The sequence below is a fragment of the Cetorhinus maximus genome, chromosome 6, assembly GCF_964194155.1.
Source record: "Cetorhinus maximus chromosome 6, sCetMax3.hap1.1, whole genome shotgun sequence".
Lineage (NCBI taxonomy): Eukaryota > Metazoa > Chordata > Chondrichthyes > Lamniformes > Cetorhinidae > Cetorhinus > Cetorhinus maximus.
The window spans coordinates 143,935,300-143,954,253 of NC_135884.1; the positions used below are offsets into that span (position 1 = coordinate 143,935,300).

General features: G+C 40.1%; 1 protein-coding gene across 5 annotated transcripts in view; it reads left to right on the top strand.

Annotated features, from left to right (window-relative positions):
• Positions 1-18,954, top strand: part of wwox (WW domain containing oxidoreductase) — a 968,269-nt gene that overhangs the window by 402,327 nt on the left and 546,988 nt on the right. For all 5 annotated transcript variants that reach the window (XM_078544626.1, XM_078544630.1, XM_078544628.1 and 2 more), the window contains one exon: positions 17,168-17,432. In XM_078544626.1, coding sequence (XP_078400752.1) covers positions 17,168-17,432 — 265 coding nt within the window. The remainder of the gene's footprint in view (positions 1-17,167; positions 17,433-18,954) is intronic.

The following is an 18,954-nucleotide window of genomic DNA, read 5'->3' on the forward strand; positions in this document are numbered from 1 at the left end:
CCTTTAACAGCTACATTGTGCTTCTTAGACTAATTACACTGAGACTAATTTCTGTTGGGACTTTCTATGGATTATTATTTCTTTTTGCACGTTTCTTTTCTGTGGGGTTCTTGCAGTTATTTTACAGAAGTTTTGTCTCTGATTCTGCTAAGATTTTAGATTTTTCAGTCTGTGGAGTGAATTGCAGAAAAATAGGATTGTTTTTGTTACCTCCTACACTATTATTGTGACCATTTTCCTTTTACGAGTACTTGTTCCTAGGTGCTGCAGTGTACCTCGTATTTTTATTTTCTAAGTTAGAAAAACCTATTAGTCACTGATCTAATGCACCAACAGAATATCACATACATCCAGTTGTACAGCACACACTGATTTCCACAGATCTTTTCCTGGTACCACGCTGGTCAGGCCCTTGCTGAATGGAGGTGAGCAGAGGCAATCTGATGCTTCAGTAGGAAAGTCAGCAAATTGCTGTGTTGAGCCAGTCCAAGATTTCTTTCTCACACAACCCAATAACTGTCAATAGAATGACCTAAGGAGCCTGGAAGCTGTTGGTCCACTTGATCCATCTCAAACAGTAGTGTAGAGGAATGTGAACAAGGATGAGAAGAAGGAAAATAACCCATTTCGTAAAAGTGATGAGGGAAAGAATCTCTATACTGTATTGGAAAATTAGGAGCTTAGGGACAGAAGTAGGCCATTCAGCCTCTCAAACCTGTTCTGTCATTCACCTAGATCATGGCTGATCTATACTTTAATTCCATTTACTCTATTTACCTTCCCTGGTTTTGTAAACCTTAGTACCCTTACCTAACAAAATCTATTAATCTCAATTTTGAAAATTTCAGTTGACCCCCAGACTCAATAGTATTTTGGGGGAGAGAGTTCCAGATTTCCACCACCCTTTGATGACAGTCACAATGATGACAGATTAAACTGGCTGATCAAATTCAATCCTCCTAACAGTGGAAGGCAGAAAACAGTGCATTCTTACAAAGGTTTACTTATCCTGCAAGAGTGGTCTGTGAGATTTGTAAATACATTGCATTTCACTGCAATGAGCTTGATTATTTTTTTGGAAGAGGCCAAAATGCAATTAATTTACATATGACTGGTAAGTTGTTTATATGTCTATTTTAGAATAGAGAAATGGTAATATGCTTTAAAAATATCTACAATTCTGTGACATACAACATGAAGTTTATTGCTCTGATCTCTTCTGGAATTACTTATGGAATATTGAAGATTCATTGTTGTAAAAAGTGACTGGATTTCTGTGGTTGGGGAGAATTGCTGTCCGCTGGAAAGGATTTGTAAAGAAATTTGTGAGTAATGTGTTCAGAGATATCCAAATTTAAGTGTTACTTATTGATTGCTGGAAAATAAGTTAATGGTATTTTTCTTGCCCACTGTGGACTAGATAAATAACAAGATACATTTTTCCCTCATATTTCAGATAAAAATATTACAGCAAAGTAAATAAATCTAAGCAGGTGCCATGGGAAGTTGTGTATACAAATTGATTCTGGGAGTTATAGTTGGATCTCCTAATAAAGCTGACTGTGACAGCTCTGGGAAACAGTTTAAACTCAAGTCCTAGGCCTCTGAGAAAGGCATAGGCCATGGACACTCGTCGCACTTAACCCCTTAACAGCACAAACACGAATTTGACTATGCCATCCTTATCCTAAGCCTTACCTTCACCATCCAGTTTTGCGACACTGCTCCATTATTACCTAGGAGAATGTACTTAGCACATCATGGGGAATAGTTGTGCTTCACTTCCTGGTATCATAATCTCTGAAGTTCTCCAGGAATTTATTTTTTCCAGATGTACATGCTTCCCTATAGTGGCATCATCTGCAGATATGTAGGCCAGCTTGTGCATTCATGCTGATGACACCCAGCTCTTTCAATCCCTTGACTGCATTCAAGCTGTTGGATTGCTTGGCTTTTTAAAAATTTATTCACGGGATGTGGGCTTCGCAGGCTGGGCCAGCATTTATTGCCTATCTCTAGTTGCCCTTGAGAAGATGGTGGTGAGCTGCTTTCTTGAACCGCTGCAGTCCATGTGCTGTAGGTACACCCACAGTGCTGTTAGGAAGGGAGTTCCAGGATTTTGACCCAGTGACAGTGAAGGAACGGCGATATATTTCCAAGTCAGGATGGTGAGTGACTTGGAGGGGAACTTCCAGGTGGTGGTGTTTCCATCTATCTGCTGTCCTTGTCCCTCTAGGTGGTAGTGGTCGTAGGTTTGGAAGGTGCTGTCTGAGGAGCCATGGTGAATTCCTGCAGTGCACCTTGTAGATGGTACACACTGCTGCTACTGTGCGTCGGTGGTGGAGGCTAACATTGGAAAGATCATTTTTCTCCTAAAATTATTATGGAATACTTTAAAGCAGGCTTGTGGGAGCCTTGCCGTGTGTGTATATTTGTGTGTATCTAGTTTAATTAAACTGCAGACTGCAAGGTTTGAATCATCAGAAGGGGTTAGGTGTAAAACAGGCATTTGAAATGGAGATGGGTAAGCTAGGATGAAGTCTCAGCAGATACAGTGTGAATGGAATTTGCAATTTTAGATAAGTTGAGAGGTTCTTTGATTTACAAAGGACATGAGATGTTTACAACTAACAAGATAAATAAGGCAAAGTTATTAAGTTTATTTTTCCCGAAAGTGCTAGCCATAATGACAATATGCAAGATTTTTATATTCTGGGAGAAGTAACTTCCAAAGGAAGGTTGAAACGAGGAAATTGAAGGATTTGCAGATCTAAAGGAGAAACTATATTTAAAGAGAGATGGAAAGCTGTATGACGTGTGGCTGTATGAGATCTTGAAAGGTGCACTGTGTGAAACAGATGTGTGGGAAAAGCCTCTAGCCACCCTGGGGTAGTTTGCTGTTCCAGTAACCAAGGTTTTGTTAAAAGCCTTTGGAGTTGCATTGTTGAGTGAGAGGGAGAGAGAAGCTGTGACATACCTCTCTTAGAGCAACAGTGGATGCTTGTAGTAATATTGCTGGATGTTATATAGATTAAGAATCTATTTGGAATGTTGCCTGAAAGGTGGTGTAGTTGGGCGTTTAGTTAAGTAGAAATCTTGTGAGAACTGTTATAAAACTAAATGTAACTGTGTAACTGTAGTCTTGTGTGTTTGAAGTTTTCATTTCTTTTATTAGTAATGTTTTAATTTAATCTTTAAAATCTCTAAAGGTGGTAGTGGATTCATTACTCCTGACTTCAGTGCACAAGCCTCCTCATAATAAATACAAATTGCAAAATCGTTGTGATAGCCTGGCCAAGTTTCCCTTTGGGATTTGGTCAGCCTGGCAAATACCACCTGCCATATCATAACACTTATGAATATGAATTAGTGTTTTTTTTTTTAACTTTCCACTTCCTTAAAAGCTGCTTTCATTACAGTCCAATAAAACTATCAATGATCCGGACACTTTAAAGTGCTTTATAGCAGAAAGTACAAGAACTTGAAACTTCTTTATCTTGTGTAAATCAACATTATTCTATCAATTGCACAGACCAGAGAGCCAGAGCTATCAATGAAGTAATGTTTTCCCTGGGGCACAGCTGTTTCAACACACGAATGGATGGCTTGGCTCTTAGCCATGAATGCAAAATGAGTCTTTGTTGAGAGCCGAACAACTGTTAGAGTGGCATGGAGGTATGAGGCACCTTGGGCTGGTTGGGAGGCATGAGGTGGCATGGATGGGGCATGGGGGGTGTGTGGAGGGGTGAGCAGGTGTGAGGGGTGAAGGCTAGCGGGCTGTTCTTTGTTTTTCTCTTGTTGTCATTTTTACAACTGGGGCGAAGTCGCAGAGCAATGAGGCAGGCCTTTTAACCAGCCTATCTCAGCCCCTGTGGCCTACTCTGAATGGTATCTGGGGCGGTGGGCCTGACTCATATTATCACCCACACCCCTCACCACCCCCCATGGAACGAAAATCCCGTCTCTGCTGGCGCGTTCTCCTGAGGCGGGCGGGCTGAGCCAGGGAATATCCTGACTCCTGCTAACCGCCTCGAAGTTGAAAATCCAGCCCCAAGTTGGATCAAAGCTTCTCACCCTCGTGCTTAAATCCCCAAATTTTTCCACTCCTTCTACTCCCTCTCTCCCTTTATAAAGATTCTAAATGGCCAGCTTTTAGTCACACCTTATCATCTGTTACTTCATGCATTAGTGCCCATATTTCTTACAGCTGTCCATGAAGCATCTTGAGTTTTTTTTTAAATTTAAGGTGCTATGTAAATTTAAGTCACTGTAAGGGTGATGTTTAATTGTTTTCCTGTAAAATGCGTAACTTTTGGTTGGTGGTTAAAAAGCTTTTCAAAGAAGTTGATCATTGCTTTGTCTCACTTTCATGTTTTGCTGATTGTTTATTTGGTACTTAGTGAATTCTAGGATGTCATACTTTTTCCCATTTGCTACATATTGAGTAGTTTGTTACATACCTGTTCTTCTTGTATTTTGGCAATTAAGTTTATATTTAACTTTGTTAGTTGCAGTTGGTGTGGTCATTAATATATGTGATGGGAGACTGACTTGCGACCTCTACCACCTAGAAGGGCAAGGGCAGCGGATGTATGTGCTTGCATACCACCACCTGCAAGTTCCCCTCCAAGCCACACACCATCCTGACTTGGACTATATTGCTGTTCCTTCACTGTCGCTGGGTCAAAGTCCTGGAGCTCCCTCCCACACAGCAATGTGGGTCAATCTACATCACATGGACTGCAGCTGTTCCAGAAGATGGCTCACCACGACCTTCTCAAGGGCAATTGGGGATGGACATTAAAAATGCTGGCCTAGACAGTGACGTCCACATCTCGTATAAGAATGCAAAAAGGACTCTTCATAACAGGAGCTTTTCTTCATTGAATAGACACGCTCACCTGCTGCACTCACTATTTGATTTCCTGTAACTTTCCAAAGTGAGATTCCCAATGTAGCATGTCTCTGATTATTTTGACAGTCTGCTCTGCCTAAAAACCTTTTGTGGAACAAAGCTCCTCTTCAGTCGCAGAACTGAACTACATGCCAACGATAACAAAAATGAAATCTAAAAAGTCGTGTTTTCAGCCACCTTCAGTAGTCAAGTGGATACAAATAGTGTCCTTGATTGTATTCCATCAGTTCAACTGAACTATTGTTTACAAAGATTTTGGTCTTTCAATGAAATATATTTTGTTTTTAAGTGATGATTGCACATACCTTCAGCTTTCCATTTTATCCATTCAGTAGAAATTGTTTAGTGCAACCACCCTTGGAAACTTGATCACACTGACTCACTCCAAGTCATCACTTTGACCCTAAAATCAATTTGTACTGCTGCCATGGAGCTTCTCTCCTTTTCTCATTTACTAAATAGACAATTGAAGAACCACCCCTACTGCCACACACCGCCCTCCCCTCCCCGCGCGCCCCCCCCCCCCCTTTTGCAGAATGAAAATCCCATCTCTGCTGGTGCGTTTTCCTGAAGTGGGCGTGCTGAGCCAGGAAATATCCTGGCTCCCGCTAATTAGTGTAAGTATGCCAATCTAAACTGATGTAAATTTATTACCTTTATTTCCCTCCAAAATTATAAAACAGTTATCATTTGACATTAATTTGGGCATTGCATCAATGAGAAAAGAAAGACTGGCAGTTATATGGCACCTTTCATGACCTCAGGATGTTCCAAAACTCTACTGACAGTAAAGTATTTTTGAAGTGTAAGCACCATTACAATGTAGGAAATGTGGCAGTCAGTTTGCATGCAGCAAGTGCCCACAAACATAAATGTGATAATGAGCAAATAATTTATTTTTAATGATTGAGGAATAAGTATTATCCAGAACACTTTGCTTTGTAGTAGTGCCAAAGGATCTGTTGCGTCCACCTCAGAAGGCAGACAGGGCCTGCCAAAGTTGCATCTGAAAGACAACACCAACGATAGTGCAACACTCCCTCAGTACTACACTGGAGTGTCAAGCTAAATTTGTGCGCTCAAGTCCCTGAGATGGGCCTTGAATCCACAACCTGAATGACTTCAGTTGACCACAACAAGGAAAGTATTGCTGCACTGATGGATATTTCTGAAGTTTCTCAATAAACTATTTTGTGTTGTTAAACTCAGACATGTGAAGATCAGAATTAAAACTAATTTTTGGATTTTGCTGACTTTGCACAGGAACCAAAGCAATGTCCTCCATTGCAAGTTGCAGAAGGCTGTCTGGGGCAGGAAAAAGCAAAATCGAAATGTGATAGGGGACTCTATAATTCGGAGGCTGATAGCATCCTCTGCAGCCAAGAACAAGAATCCTGAAAGATGTGTTGTCAGAGTAATGAATATCTCACAGCAACTGGAGAGGAACTTGGAAAAAGAGGGGTTAAATCCAGTTGTCATGGTCCATGTTGGAACAAGATAGGAACAGGGAGGAGATCCAGGTGAAAAAATATCTGGAGTTAAGCTCTAAATTAGAAAACAGGACCACAAGGGTAATAATCTCTGGATTATTGCCTGAGGTATGTGTAAATTGGCATAGGAAGAGACAAATCAGATGAATTAACACATGGCTAAAGGGCTGATGTGGGAAAGAGTGCTTCCTTTTCATGAACTGTGGCACCGGTTCTGGGACAGGAAGGAATTATAGCGATGGGGCAGGCTCCACCTGAACTGGGAGGGGGCCAGGGCCTACCGGAAAGGGTAATGCGGAGGTGGCATGGCTTTAAACTAGTAAGGCGGGGGGTGGGTGCGGGGCAGGGGATCAACAAGAAATGTCAGCAACCTAAATGTAAATAGAACAGAACAGGAGAATATAGGAAAGTATAAAGTAAATGAAGACGTAGATGGCAAGGCAATATATAGAGTTATAGAAAAGGAGTCTAAAAAGATTATTAAACATAAAGTGAGTGGAAATCCTTTTAGAAATGTGTTATCTGTAGAGACACACCCACATACCCACACACACACACCCACACACACACAATGTCCAATGTCCATAATGGAACAAGGGAGCTCGAGGCAGTTATGCATTGGAAGGAACCTGACTTAGTAGGGATTAAAATAAGGACTGGGAAGTAAGCATTTCAGGGTATAGCATTATTTAGAAAAGATGGAGAAGGAAAATGGGGAGGTGGAATAGCTGCACTTATTCAGGATAACATAATGGCAGTAGAAAAAAGGGATGCAGCCATCAGCAAGACAAAAATAGAATTCATATGGATAGAAATAAAAGATAATAAAGAATCTATCACACTTATAGGTGTAGTCTGCAGACCACCTAGACAATAGTGACAATGTAATATGCTTTATTTAAGGTGATGATAGAGAAGGACATACATATGACAAAAACCAGGTCAGTAGATTGGAAAAAAGTTCATTTTGAGGGGCTGAGAAATAGAACTTGTAAAAATACAATGGGAAACTATATTGGCAAACATTGATGTAGAACAACAATGGGAAACATTTAAAGTGTGCTCGACAGAGTGCAGGAAAATATATTCTGCCTAAAGAAAGTAATAATTTAAACACTGGTGAGTCTCCATGGATGACTAAAGACATAAGGGAACAATTGAGGGTTAGGAAAGAGGCATACATTAAGTACATAGACAGCAGAATAGTGCAGAATGAGAGAGAATACGAAGAGATTAGGAGAGCAGTCAAAAAAAGCAATTAGGAAGGCAAAAAGGAAATATGAAATTAAATTATCAAGGAACATAAAACAAAATAGTAAATTATTTTCAGGAATATCAATAAAAAAGGAAGGCCGAGATGAAAATAGGACCACTAAGGGATAGACAGGAAAATACTACAGATAATGACAGAAAGATGCAGAAATATTAAATATTTCTAAAAAAAGACATTTTGTCAAAGCTTTCTGTCTTGCACTGAACAACTTTATACTGTATGAGAAGAGAGTGCTGATTGGTTGGCAAGTGGACTCTGATTGGCAGAGCCACAGAGAACGCACCAGTTAATGATGACCGACAGTTAACTGCCAAGCATTGTTTGAAATTTAAACCAGGCAGCTTGACTCTGATTGGTCAAGGCATTGCTCTGCGGAATGAACCCGTGAATGACTATCACTCATTTTGTTTAGCTGAAAAAGGCACAATGTGTGTTTATGTTCTTTCTGTCTGCAAAGAACGGGCCCTGTGTATTAATATATGTAGCTTCCAATACACGCAAAAGCGCCACATTGAGAGCCTGACTGACAATCTTAAGTCGGTTGTCAGGGTAATTTTTAGCACACTGAGGATTATTTAGCAAATGTTGTCCAACCGTGGAATCACATCTAATGTTGGACACTGTGTTTTGAGTTTTGCAAGCACGAACTGGTTGGGTACAGTCTGTACCTTGCCAGTTGCAAACAGCAGAAAGGACATGCTGTTTGATATGATCCGCCAGTCCTTGAGAGTATGGCTTACATACCTAGCATCAGATTGGCACTGAAATTCATATACTACATTACTTATTTGTGTGATAGGCAGAATGTTGTTTTGGCTTGAAGGCAGTATCCTATTAGTGGCGAATACCATGCATGTTGGCTACTACATAGTAGCAGTGTGAAACAGCTAGCTTCACCCGTTGCTCAAAGTTTTGGGATACCTTGCCCTTCCAGGGTAATCTGAGGTAGACTGGGCACTTTTCAGGGCCAAAAGTGATGGCCTTAGCCCCGTTCATGAGTTTGTGTGATATACAGCGCAAAATGATCTGATCAGGGTAGCCATTATCCTGGAGGATATTTTTGATGCTCCCTATTTCAGTATCAAGCTTGCATGATGAACAAATGGGGGGTTTACCGTTAAGACCAATCTTATAGCTCGTGGTGCTGTAAGAATCCCATCAGATTGTAAGCATTGTAAGAACTCTTGAACTGAGTGGCTTGATACGCCATTTGAGAGGGAAGTTAAGGGTTAACGACACTGCTGTGGGTCTGGAGTCACATGTAGGCCAGACCAGATAAGGATGGCAGATTTCCTTTTCTAAAGTACACGAGTGAACTAAATGGGTTTTTATGTCAATCAATTATAGTTTCGTAAAAGCAAAAAACTGCGGATGCTGGAAATCCAAAGCAAAAACAAAAATAAAATTACCTGGAAAAACTCAGCAGGTCTGACAGCATCTGCGGAGAGGAACACAGTTAACGTTTCGAGTCCATATGACTCTTCATCAGAACTAAGGAAAAATAGAAGAGTGGTTATAAGCTGGTTTAAGGGTGGGGGGGAGGGGTGGGACAAGTAGAGCTTATATAGTTTAAATTATAGTTTCATGGTCAGCATCACTGAGCCTAGCTTTATATTCCAGATTTATTAAATGAAATTAAGATTCTACCAACTGCCATGGTGGGATTCAAACCCATGTCCCCAGATCATTAGCCTGGGCCTCTGGATTACTAGTCCAGCGACATTAGCACTACACCATTGTCTCCCCACATATAACATATTGGAAGCCTTGTGTCCAATGCATTATTCCTGTAAGAGTCACAATTATGTGTAACACTTTCTCATCACATTTGTTTCAAAGGACTTGCATTTATATAGCTCCCTCCATGAGTACTCGACGTCTCAAAGCCCTTTGCAGCCAATGAATTACTTTTGAAATGTAGTCACTGTTGTAATGTAGGAAACTCCCACAAACAGCAGTGTGGTAATGGCCAGACAATCTGTTTTTTGTGTTGTTAATTGAGGGATAAATATTGGTCCAGGGTGCCAAGTGTAACTCCTCTGCTCTTCTTTGAAATAGTGCCATGGGATCTTTGACATTTACCTGAGAGGGTAGGCAGGGCCTTGGTTTAATGGATCATTCAAAAGACAGCACCTCCAGCAGTGCAGCACTCCCTTAGAACTGCACTGTTGGCGTAGATTTTTGTGCTGAAGTCTTGGAGTGGGATTTGAACGCAGAATCATGTGACCTCCTATTGTTATAAAGCAGCATATCCTTTGACTCAGTGTGAACAATACTATGGTATATAGTATTAAAAATGATAAATACCAAATATTGACATCAAGTCTATTACTAATCATGGGGATCAAATAAGTTAGAACACTTTAGCTCTATATTTTGATATACTATGAATCTTTTAATTGGATTACTCAGGCACAATCAGTTGTGCATTCTTTCACATATAAATGATCTGAACCCCTCAATTAGATTCCTGACTTGTTATCACTCATGCGTATCCATTAATCCTGGCCTAAAGTGTAGAAGAGAATTGTGCAAAGGCAATTTCACTGATGGCAAGTTATGGCATTTCTTTGTTGAGTGCAAGACCCATAACTCACTCATTTTAGATGTTTAGTGAGTGATAGCTTACCTACCATTGTTGGTGAGGGATTCCTTTTCTTTGTGTGGGTTTGCTCCTCTAAGTGCTTTTTTTAAAAAATGGATTTGGGAACAGTGTAATCAAGTATTTAGTGTTTCACTCATGTAAATGATCAGCCTTGAATTTAACGTGGGTAGAGTATCGATCCCCTGGGCAATGGAATTGGTAATCGTACTATGGAACCTTTGGGATAACTCCACCAAAATTGTATGCAGCTGTCTAAAGGTATGTGAAACAATTGAGTTTTGTTCTGCAACATTTATATTTTGCTTTGTGCAATATATGTACGTTATCTTAAATTACAAGTTTGTGTCATTTTCTTTTCCTTTTAAAATCCTTTGTCGCAATTCCAGAATTGTTTTATTATTTCTTCAGGAGAAAATACCAGTACTTAGCTTAAACTGTTAATAGGTGTAAGCATCTTTATATCAGTGATATACTGTATCACATTTGCTAAGTTTTGGTTGACAGTATTACAGTTTTAATCACCCATTAACTGGACTTGATGGATGATCTGTCAGCAATGAAAATTAAAAAGCAACCTTATTTGCATGTAATTGCATATAAAGAAAAAATGGTGAAATAAAATCATTTCTCACAAGCATGCATGAAAGTATGTGTCACCACCAGCTCAAAAATTTCCCATTACAATTTACAAAATATCTATTTCTGGAATAAGGCATTGGTGTCTATATACATTTTCCTAAACTAGTAACATCTACATATTTCGAAGTGCGATTACATTATACCCTTTCTCAGTCAGTGAAATGTATAATACTTGATAAAAAAATTAAACATCTGGCATTTAACGATTATGTCAGAGACAATTAAACATCACCATGTAGTTTCTTTGTTTCATGCTCCATCAAAGAATTGTTTGGTACCTCGTATGTCACAGTCCTTTTTATAGATGTAGGAACATCAAATCCTGCCACATTAATTTCTGGTTTGTAAGCAGTTATATTTTTAAATTCCCCCTCTCCTCCCCTCCTTTTGACAGGCACTGGTATTTATTATAAAATGCTTCTCTACACGTGTGAAGTTATTGGTTGTGCAAAGTTATAGCTTTAGATTGTAATGATTAAATATGTAAAATCTCATATTTCTTAATTATCTGAAGGAAGTAATTTTACTACAAAGTTTCTTCAGTCTGTAAAATGGAAAGTGATTTTCCAAACTCTAAATGTAAGCCTGTTTTAGATGTGGTACATCTTGTTTAGCTGTGCTTGATACTGATTAAGGAATTCGCAATTAGCTGTGGAAATGTACATGCGCAAACTTAATCTTGGAAGCTGATGCTCCCAGCTGCTCCATAAAAATGTAAGAACATAAGAAATAGGTGCAGGAGTTGGCCATTAGGCCATTCGAGCCTGCTCCGCCATTCAATAAGATAATGGCTAAAGAACTTCTATTTCAACTCCACTTTCCTGCCTACCGCCGGTTTGGATTAAGTGGACAAGGAAATACTGTACCCATTAGTTGATAGTACAAAGGCTAAGGGGCACAGATTGAAGGTTTTGGGCAAGGGCTGCAGGGGAAATGTGAGGAAGAACTTTTTTTACGCAGTGAGTGGTAATGACCTGGAATCCACTGCCCACAAGGCTAGTGGAAGCAGAAACAAAGTGAATGATTTCGAAAGAAAATTGGATAGGCACATGAAGGAAATAAACCCACATGATTACAGGGATTGAACAGGGTAATGGAACTGATTGGATTGCTGTGCAGAAAGCTGGCACGGACTTGATGGGCTGAATGACTTCCTTCTGTGGCGTAAACCACTCTATGGCCAGAATCTTCCGTTTGGCGTGCAGGGGCGGGCCCCACATGCCGATGCGTGAAATGACGTGTGGTGACATCGGGCGTGCGTCCCGACATCACCACGCATCATTCCGATCTTCAGTTCGGTGGGTGCACCCCGGAGTCCGCGGTGCACCCGCCGACCTGTCAAAGGCCTGTTAAGGCCATTATTAAACTAATTAAACTAATTCTCAATGCTGCCCGTCCAACCCTAAGGTTGGCGGGCAGACGAAGAGCCCAGGCGGCCTTCGCATTTCGCATGAAACCTCATCCACGGGTGGGATGAGGTTTCATGAAGGGTTTATAAATTAAATAAAATTTTTAAATTAAAATTCATAATCATGTCCCAGCTCATGTGACACTGTCATGTGAGAGGATGTGTCTGAATAATTTTTTTTTCTCTTTTTCACTGTTTTATAATGAAATTAATCTCCCTGAGGTAGCTCCGTGCCTCAGGGAGATTTCTGCGCTCTTTCGCGCACATACGTGATAGAGCGCAGGCTCCGACTCTCCCTCCTCCCCCCGCCCGCACAGGTAGCGATCAGCGCTTCTGGATGCCTGTCACGCTGGGCGGGCCAACATAAAATGGCAGCACGCAGCTGATCGCGGGCGGCGTTTGGCTCCGCGTCTGCTCCTGACTGGCCCGCCCAAAGGGGAGAAAATTCTCCCCTGTGATTCTCTGACTTTTGATTCAGTCAGTGCTCAAATATCTATTGATCTCAGACTTGAATATACTCATCTATAGCCGTCTGGGATAGAACATTCCAAATATTCTTAACGCGGAGTGAAGAAATCTCTCCTCATCTCATTCCTAAATGGCTGACCCCTAATCCTGAGACTCTGAACCTAGTGCTATTTTCTCCTTCCAGTTCCTTTCGTGTCTGACCTGTGCTATGCCCGTTCTGGAGGGGAGGGGGGTTGGAGGGAAGGGGTGCCCTGCTGTTTCACCATAGGTGGCTTAGCCACTTTTCAAGGCGTTTCATAGGAGGTGGACAGCTTCCATTATCTGTTTCTTGACTGTAGAAATCTGGTTAGGCTTCAAAAAAGTCAAAGATTAATTACTGGTGGGCAGCATTGGCAGCTGCTACTCTGCTGAAATGAATGGAAACCAGCCTCTTTTATATTTTTGGAGCTGATGCATGGTTCAGTCTGAGGAGTTGACTACACTGTGCAATGGTTTTGCTTAGCTGCATCTTTTGACCAAATCCTTGTGGTGGAAAATACAAAAAGGTGTGAGCTTTGCACAACTCACATTCATGTGTAAATGTGTGAAAAGTATAATATATATATAAAATATACATATATAAAATATATATCTACATCTATGGAAGCCATAATTGTATACAATAAACACTGGAGGGATTTCAATGATCAATCACAAAGTTCCTCTGAGCAGCAAGCCACGTAGGGCTTGTGTTACACTTCGAAACTCAGTACTTTGTTTATAGCTCATATTAAATCAAAATGGCATCTGTGCATTTAATAAAAATCTTATTTTATAGCGTTTCCCTCGAGTCCTGAGAAGTGTTTTGCCAAACACTCTTCACATCATAAATTTCAGTCTTCGTGACTGTATTTTGTGAGGTTAAGACAAAATTACACACAAATTTCTTTTGATAATGAATAAAAGTAGCAATTACTCTGGATCAATTTAAATGTGTGCAGCCTTTTTAGAATTACTGTAATTAGTAAGGCTCTGCGGCTTCATAAATTTTCAATTCCCTTTATGCAAGACTTGCCTATTATTGAGGTTAACCTAAGGTCTTGATTTATAGGCTCTTGAAATAAAACCACATTGGTCCCGACTGACTGGTGACTACTGGTCAAGACCATATTTAAACTTAAAAACTCTGCTTACTCAAAACTTACCAACCGATTTAACCAGAATTCAGTTGATTATTTTCAGAAATTTTGGTTTAAAAAATGTAAGTTCCTTAGTAACAGTCTAAGGCTGGAGCAATATTTGACCCCGGATGGGCATTTGACCACAATCATCCCATCAACAAGTCTATCTACTTTTGCTCCTTAATGTTGCCTGACTCTGCCCCTGCCTCAGTTCATCAGCTGCTGAAACTCTTACCCATGCATTAGCTACCTCTACATTTGACTATTGCAATGCTGTCCTGGCCACCCTAAATAAACTTAAATTCATTCAAAACTCTGCTGCCCACATCCAAGATTCACCTAGTCCCGTTCAACCATCACCCCTGTGTTTGCTAATACCTGCTCCCAGTCCAGCAACACCTCAATTCTAATGTTTTCATCCCTGTCTTCAAATTCTTCTATAACCTCCTCCAGCCTTACAACCCTCTAAGATCTCTATGCTCATTCAATTCTGGCCTCTTGCGCATCCACAATTTTAATTGCTCCACCATTGGCAACTGAGCCTTCAGCTGCCTAGGGCTGTAACGCAAATTCCCTCCCTAAATCTATCTGCCCCTCTACCTCTCTCTTCACCTTTAAGACACTTTTTAAAATCTTCGTCTTTACTGACCTAATGTCACCTTATGTGACTCAATGTCAAATTTTATTTGATAGTCACTCCTCCCCAGCTAGCAGGACATCAGTGACTGCATGCATGGGTATGTTTAGTGATAGTCATAATATAATAGGCAACAATCAGTTGCATTCAAGGCATTCAGTAACGATAATAGACATGTGTACTATGGGAGGAAGGGGAGAGAAAGAGCACTTTTGGTGACCCATTGAGGTTTAAATGACATTTCAGCATGAAGGAAGTGAGAACAACTGAAGAACATATTACTACGTGTAACAGATATTTTTTAACTTTGTGGAATGGTGAATTAAAATGCAGTGTTTTGTTACTATTGCCACTTGAGGTCTTGTAATAGCGGCATGATGGTCTGTGCACTGTTAAGGCTCTCAGGTGAATTATTTTGATTAATATTAAACCAGTTCCCAATAAATGTGCTAGTGATACATAACTAACCTGACATTTTGTAGTAACATACAGTAGTTAATTTCATTTTCCAAAGCTTGAAGAATGGTGAATATGGGTAGGAAAGTAAATTGTGAAGAGGACATAAGGAGGCTACAAAAAGATATGGATAGGTTAAGTGAGTGGGCAAAGATCTGGCAAATGGAGCATAATGTGGGAAAATGTGAAATTGTCCATTTTGGCAGGAAAAATTAAAGAGAAGCATATTATCTAAGTGGTGGGAGATTGCAGAGCTCTGAGATGCAGAGGGATCTGGGTGTCCAAGTGCATGAATCACAAAAGTCTAGTGTGCAGGTACAACAAGTAATTAGAAAAGCTAATAGAATGTTATCATTTATTGCGAGGAGAATTGAATACAAAAGTAGGGAGGTTATGCTTCAGTTGTACAAGGCACATTGTTGTACAGGGCACACTGAGACCACATTTGGAGTACTGTGTACAATATTGGTCACCTTATTTAAGGAAGAATGCAAATGTATTGGAAGCAGTTCAGAGAAAGTTTACCAGACTAATAGCTGGAATTGGTGGGTTGTCTTATGAGGAAAGGTTGGACAGGCTAGACTTGTATCCACTGGAGTTTAGAAGAGTAAGCGGTGACTTGATTGAACCATATAAGACCCTGAGGGGTTTTGACAGGGTGGATGTGGAAAGGATGTTTCCTCTTGTGGGAGAATCTAGAACTGGGGATCACTGTTTAAAAATAAGGGGTCACCCATTTAAAACAGAGATGAGGTGAAATTTATTTCACTCAGAGGGTCGCGAGTCTTTGGAACTCGCTTCCTGAAAAGGTGGTGGATGCAGAGTCTTTGAATATTTTTAAGGCAGAGCTGGATAGATTTTTGGTAAGCAAGGGAGCAATAGGTTATCGGGGATAGGTGGGATGCAGATTTCAGATTACTATCAGAGCAACCACGATCCTATTAAATGGCAGAGCAGGTTCGAGGGGCTGAATGGCCTACTCTTGCTCCTTGTTCGTATGTTCATATGGGCCAATTTTATTATCCTTGCCTTTGCCATCCCTCCCCTTGATAAGTAAATACAGCATACACAAATACACACACCCCAGAAATAGGTACTCTATTGGATGAGGTGATATAAACTTGCCTGAACTGAGCAAACTGGGATTTCTTTGGATAAATATAAACTTGGACCATTTGGATTAGCTGTAGCTGAACCGTTTTCATAAAAAGTAATACAACAAGTCTGTCCTTTTGTGTACATCTTGTAACTTGGTTTTCAAGCTAAATACTTGCCTCTGACAATGTTGCAACAATGTTTATGCTGCGCAAAACAAGCGTGTGTTTGTTCCTGTTTGGTTTATGATAGCTGAGAAGTTTGTGCTGGTTTTCTTTTAAGATTAGTGCAAATGGCTCATTTTTCTGACAGGCTCTCTGTGGCTCGTTTGTTTCTGGGTAGTCTAATTGAGTTGGCCAAGGAGGGGAAAGAGAGGGTGTACCAATCCGAATCTTTGGTGACTGATGGAAGGGAAGGGTCATCTGATCCGTGTTATAAACCTGATAGCTAGCGGTTCCAAGCTCAGGAACCCTGTTATCTTCAAAATTCGAATTCAGAGACTATTAGGTTTGACGCACAAACACTGGGGTCTAGATTTTGTGGTCAGGGGCAAAGTGACGGGACGCACCACTATCCTCGAAGAAATCTGGCAACAAAGAACTGTGGTGTGGATTGCTGCTTCTCTGACAATAGTTTGAATCTGGCGCCAAGTTAGAGAAATCTTTACACAAATATAAAATTAGTTTTTCAGGGCCAGAGAGGTTGTTCAAGGATTATGACCTAGTATACCGCTTACCTGCGCATGTCCGGATGCCAGATATTGCTGACATTTTACAAGAATAAACACAACAAATGCTGACAGTTTCACCATTGTTGCAACTGCAAAATTTGCCCTAGGAGTTTCTTTAGATAAAATGGAAGTAGTCGTTTAAAAAAAAAATGTTTCAGAACAAGCTTCTGGTCTGTTTTTTTCAGCTGTTTCACAATTATTTTCTTTGCCAGACACTGGAAACATTTGATATTTCTAGCCACACTCATTGAAATTAGAAAAAAGATGACCACTTTTTCATATGTATTTCAGATTCATTGATATAAAGGATCCCTTGGGGAAGCTGGATTTTAGTCTGCTTTCTGCTGCTAAGAAAGATTACTGGGCCATGCTAGCCTATAACCGGTCGAAGCTTTGTAATATCCTCTTCTCGAACGAGCTGAACCGCCGCCTGTCGCCTCATGGAGTAACATCCAATGCTTTGCATCCAGGAAACATGATTTATTCCTCAATACACCACAGCTGGTGGTTGTACACCCTACTGTTTGCCTTGGCTCGTCCTTTTACCAAGTCAATGGTAAGTAACCAGCTCACACAGCACTTTCAATTGAGTTGGATTGCATGTCGTGGGAGGTGCCTGCCCAAAATTAAAAATCCAGCTGTACATATTTTGTATTGAGATTATATAAGTTAAACACAGTGTTTCACGGACTAGGATACTTGAATTGGTGTGTAGGAGGATTTCGTTTTTGAAAAAGGTGGGAGAAACAATGGAAAATACAAGCTATACTTGTAAAGGTAATCAAATCTTTGGAACAGGTGACCCAAACTAGAAAGGCCCACTGTCATGTCTGTCATCTCAGCAGATCTGCAAGAAGGCAGGGCCAACTGACAGTTTGGGTGTATTATATTCATTTCTAAAAAAGCTAATGATACAATATTAAGTTAATAGTAATTCCTTGAAGACCAACATAGAATCAGATAATGTAACAGCACAGAAACAGGCCATTCATCCCATCAAGTCTGTGGCTGTCATATTGATGATATTGCACTTTGCTGCTCTTCTAGTTGTGAGAAAAACTTACATAATATTTTACTGGTGCCCTTGATACTTTTAAATCATAGACTTTGATATTTATAAAAGAAGAGCATTAATATCCTGTCACTACTGTAGTGTCCTTATTTTAGATACATGGCATTAAAGTATCATTGTCCTCGTTTGCATTCTTTAGTCAATCCTGATTATGTGCAGTGATACAATTGTGTCATATCTTAAAAAAAAAGACATCTGCTTACACCATAAGGGCTCAGTGATGTTTTCTGTTTGAAAGAGCAAGTGACCAGCTGGTTGTGATGTAAAACCTAGGTCTTTGGCCAAGTAAAACGTGATTCCAACACAAACCTTAGGTATTTTTCAGGTGAAACCATCTATCATCTTCTTTCCTACAGAGCAAGTGCCTTGGAGCAATTTGTGTCTTGCAGCCTTAGTTTATTTGTTTACTGCAATGCTTGTGCATTAATTTTAGAGGGGGCAAGCATTTTGCGGATGCAATACTAATATAAGAGACTTGTCTGGTAATCTTGCTCAAGTGGTTAAAAAGCTGTTTATTGGTTTTGATAGTATATTCTATTTTTTCTTACTATTTTAATCTCATCTTGTGATAATTGCTGTTAAGGTTTGCAGTTATTGAATTAAGGAAGTGGAGGAAAGGGCATTTTTCTCTCCCATTGTTGTAAATGCTAAAATTTATAATGGTCAATATTTAATAATCCATAAAATAAATCAGGATCTACTTTTGAAAAATGTGAACTAATTGCACTGAATGAAGGGTCATCTGGAGGGATCTTGCCTGAGCTGGTTTCTCCATGATCATATTTGAAATTTGTAGGCTCGTCAAGCAGATTACCATTATCCCACAATTTGCACAATCCTTCATTCAGACAAATATTTTTTTTGGCAGGTTATGAGTAGAAGACTAGTGTGTGTTTGAGTAGTGAGAGCTTAACAGATGTTTCAAGCAACCAAAGTGTTTTTTTCCCCTTCTCAACGTGATGGATCAAAATGCCCAGAGCTCGCAAAAAGTTCTGAGACTATTCGG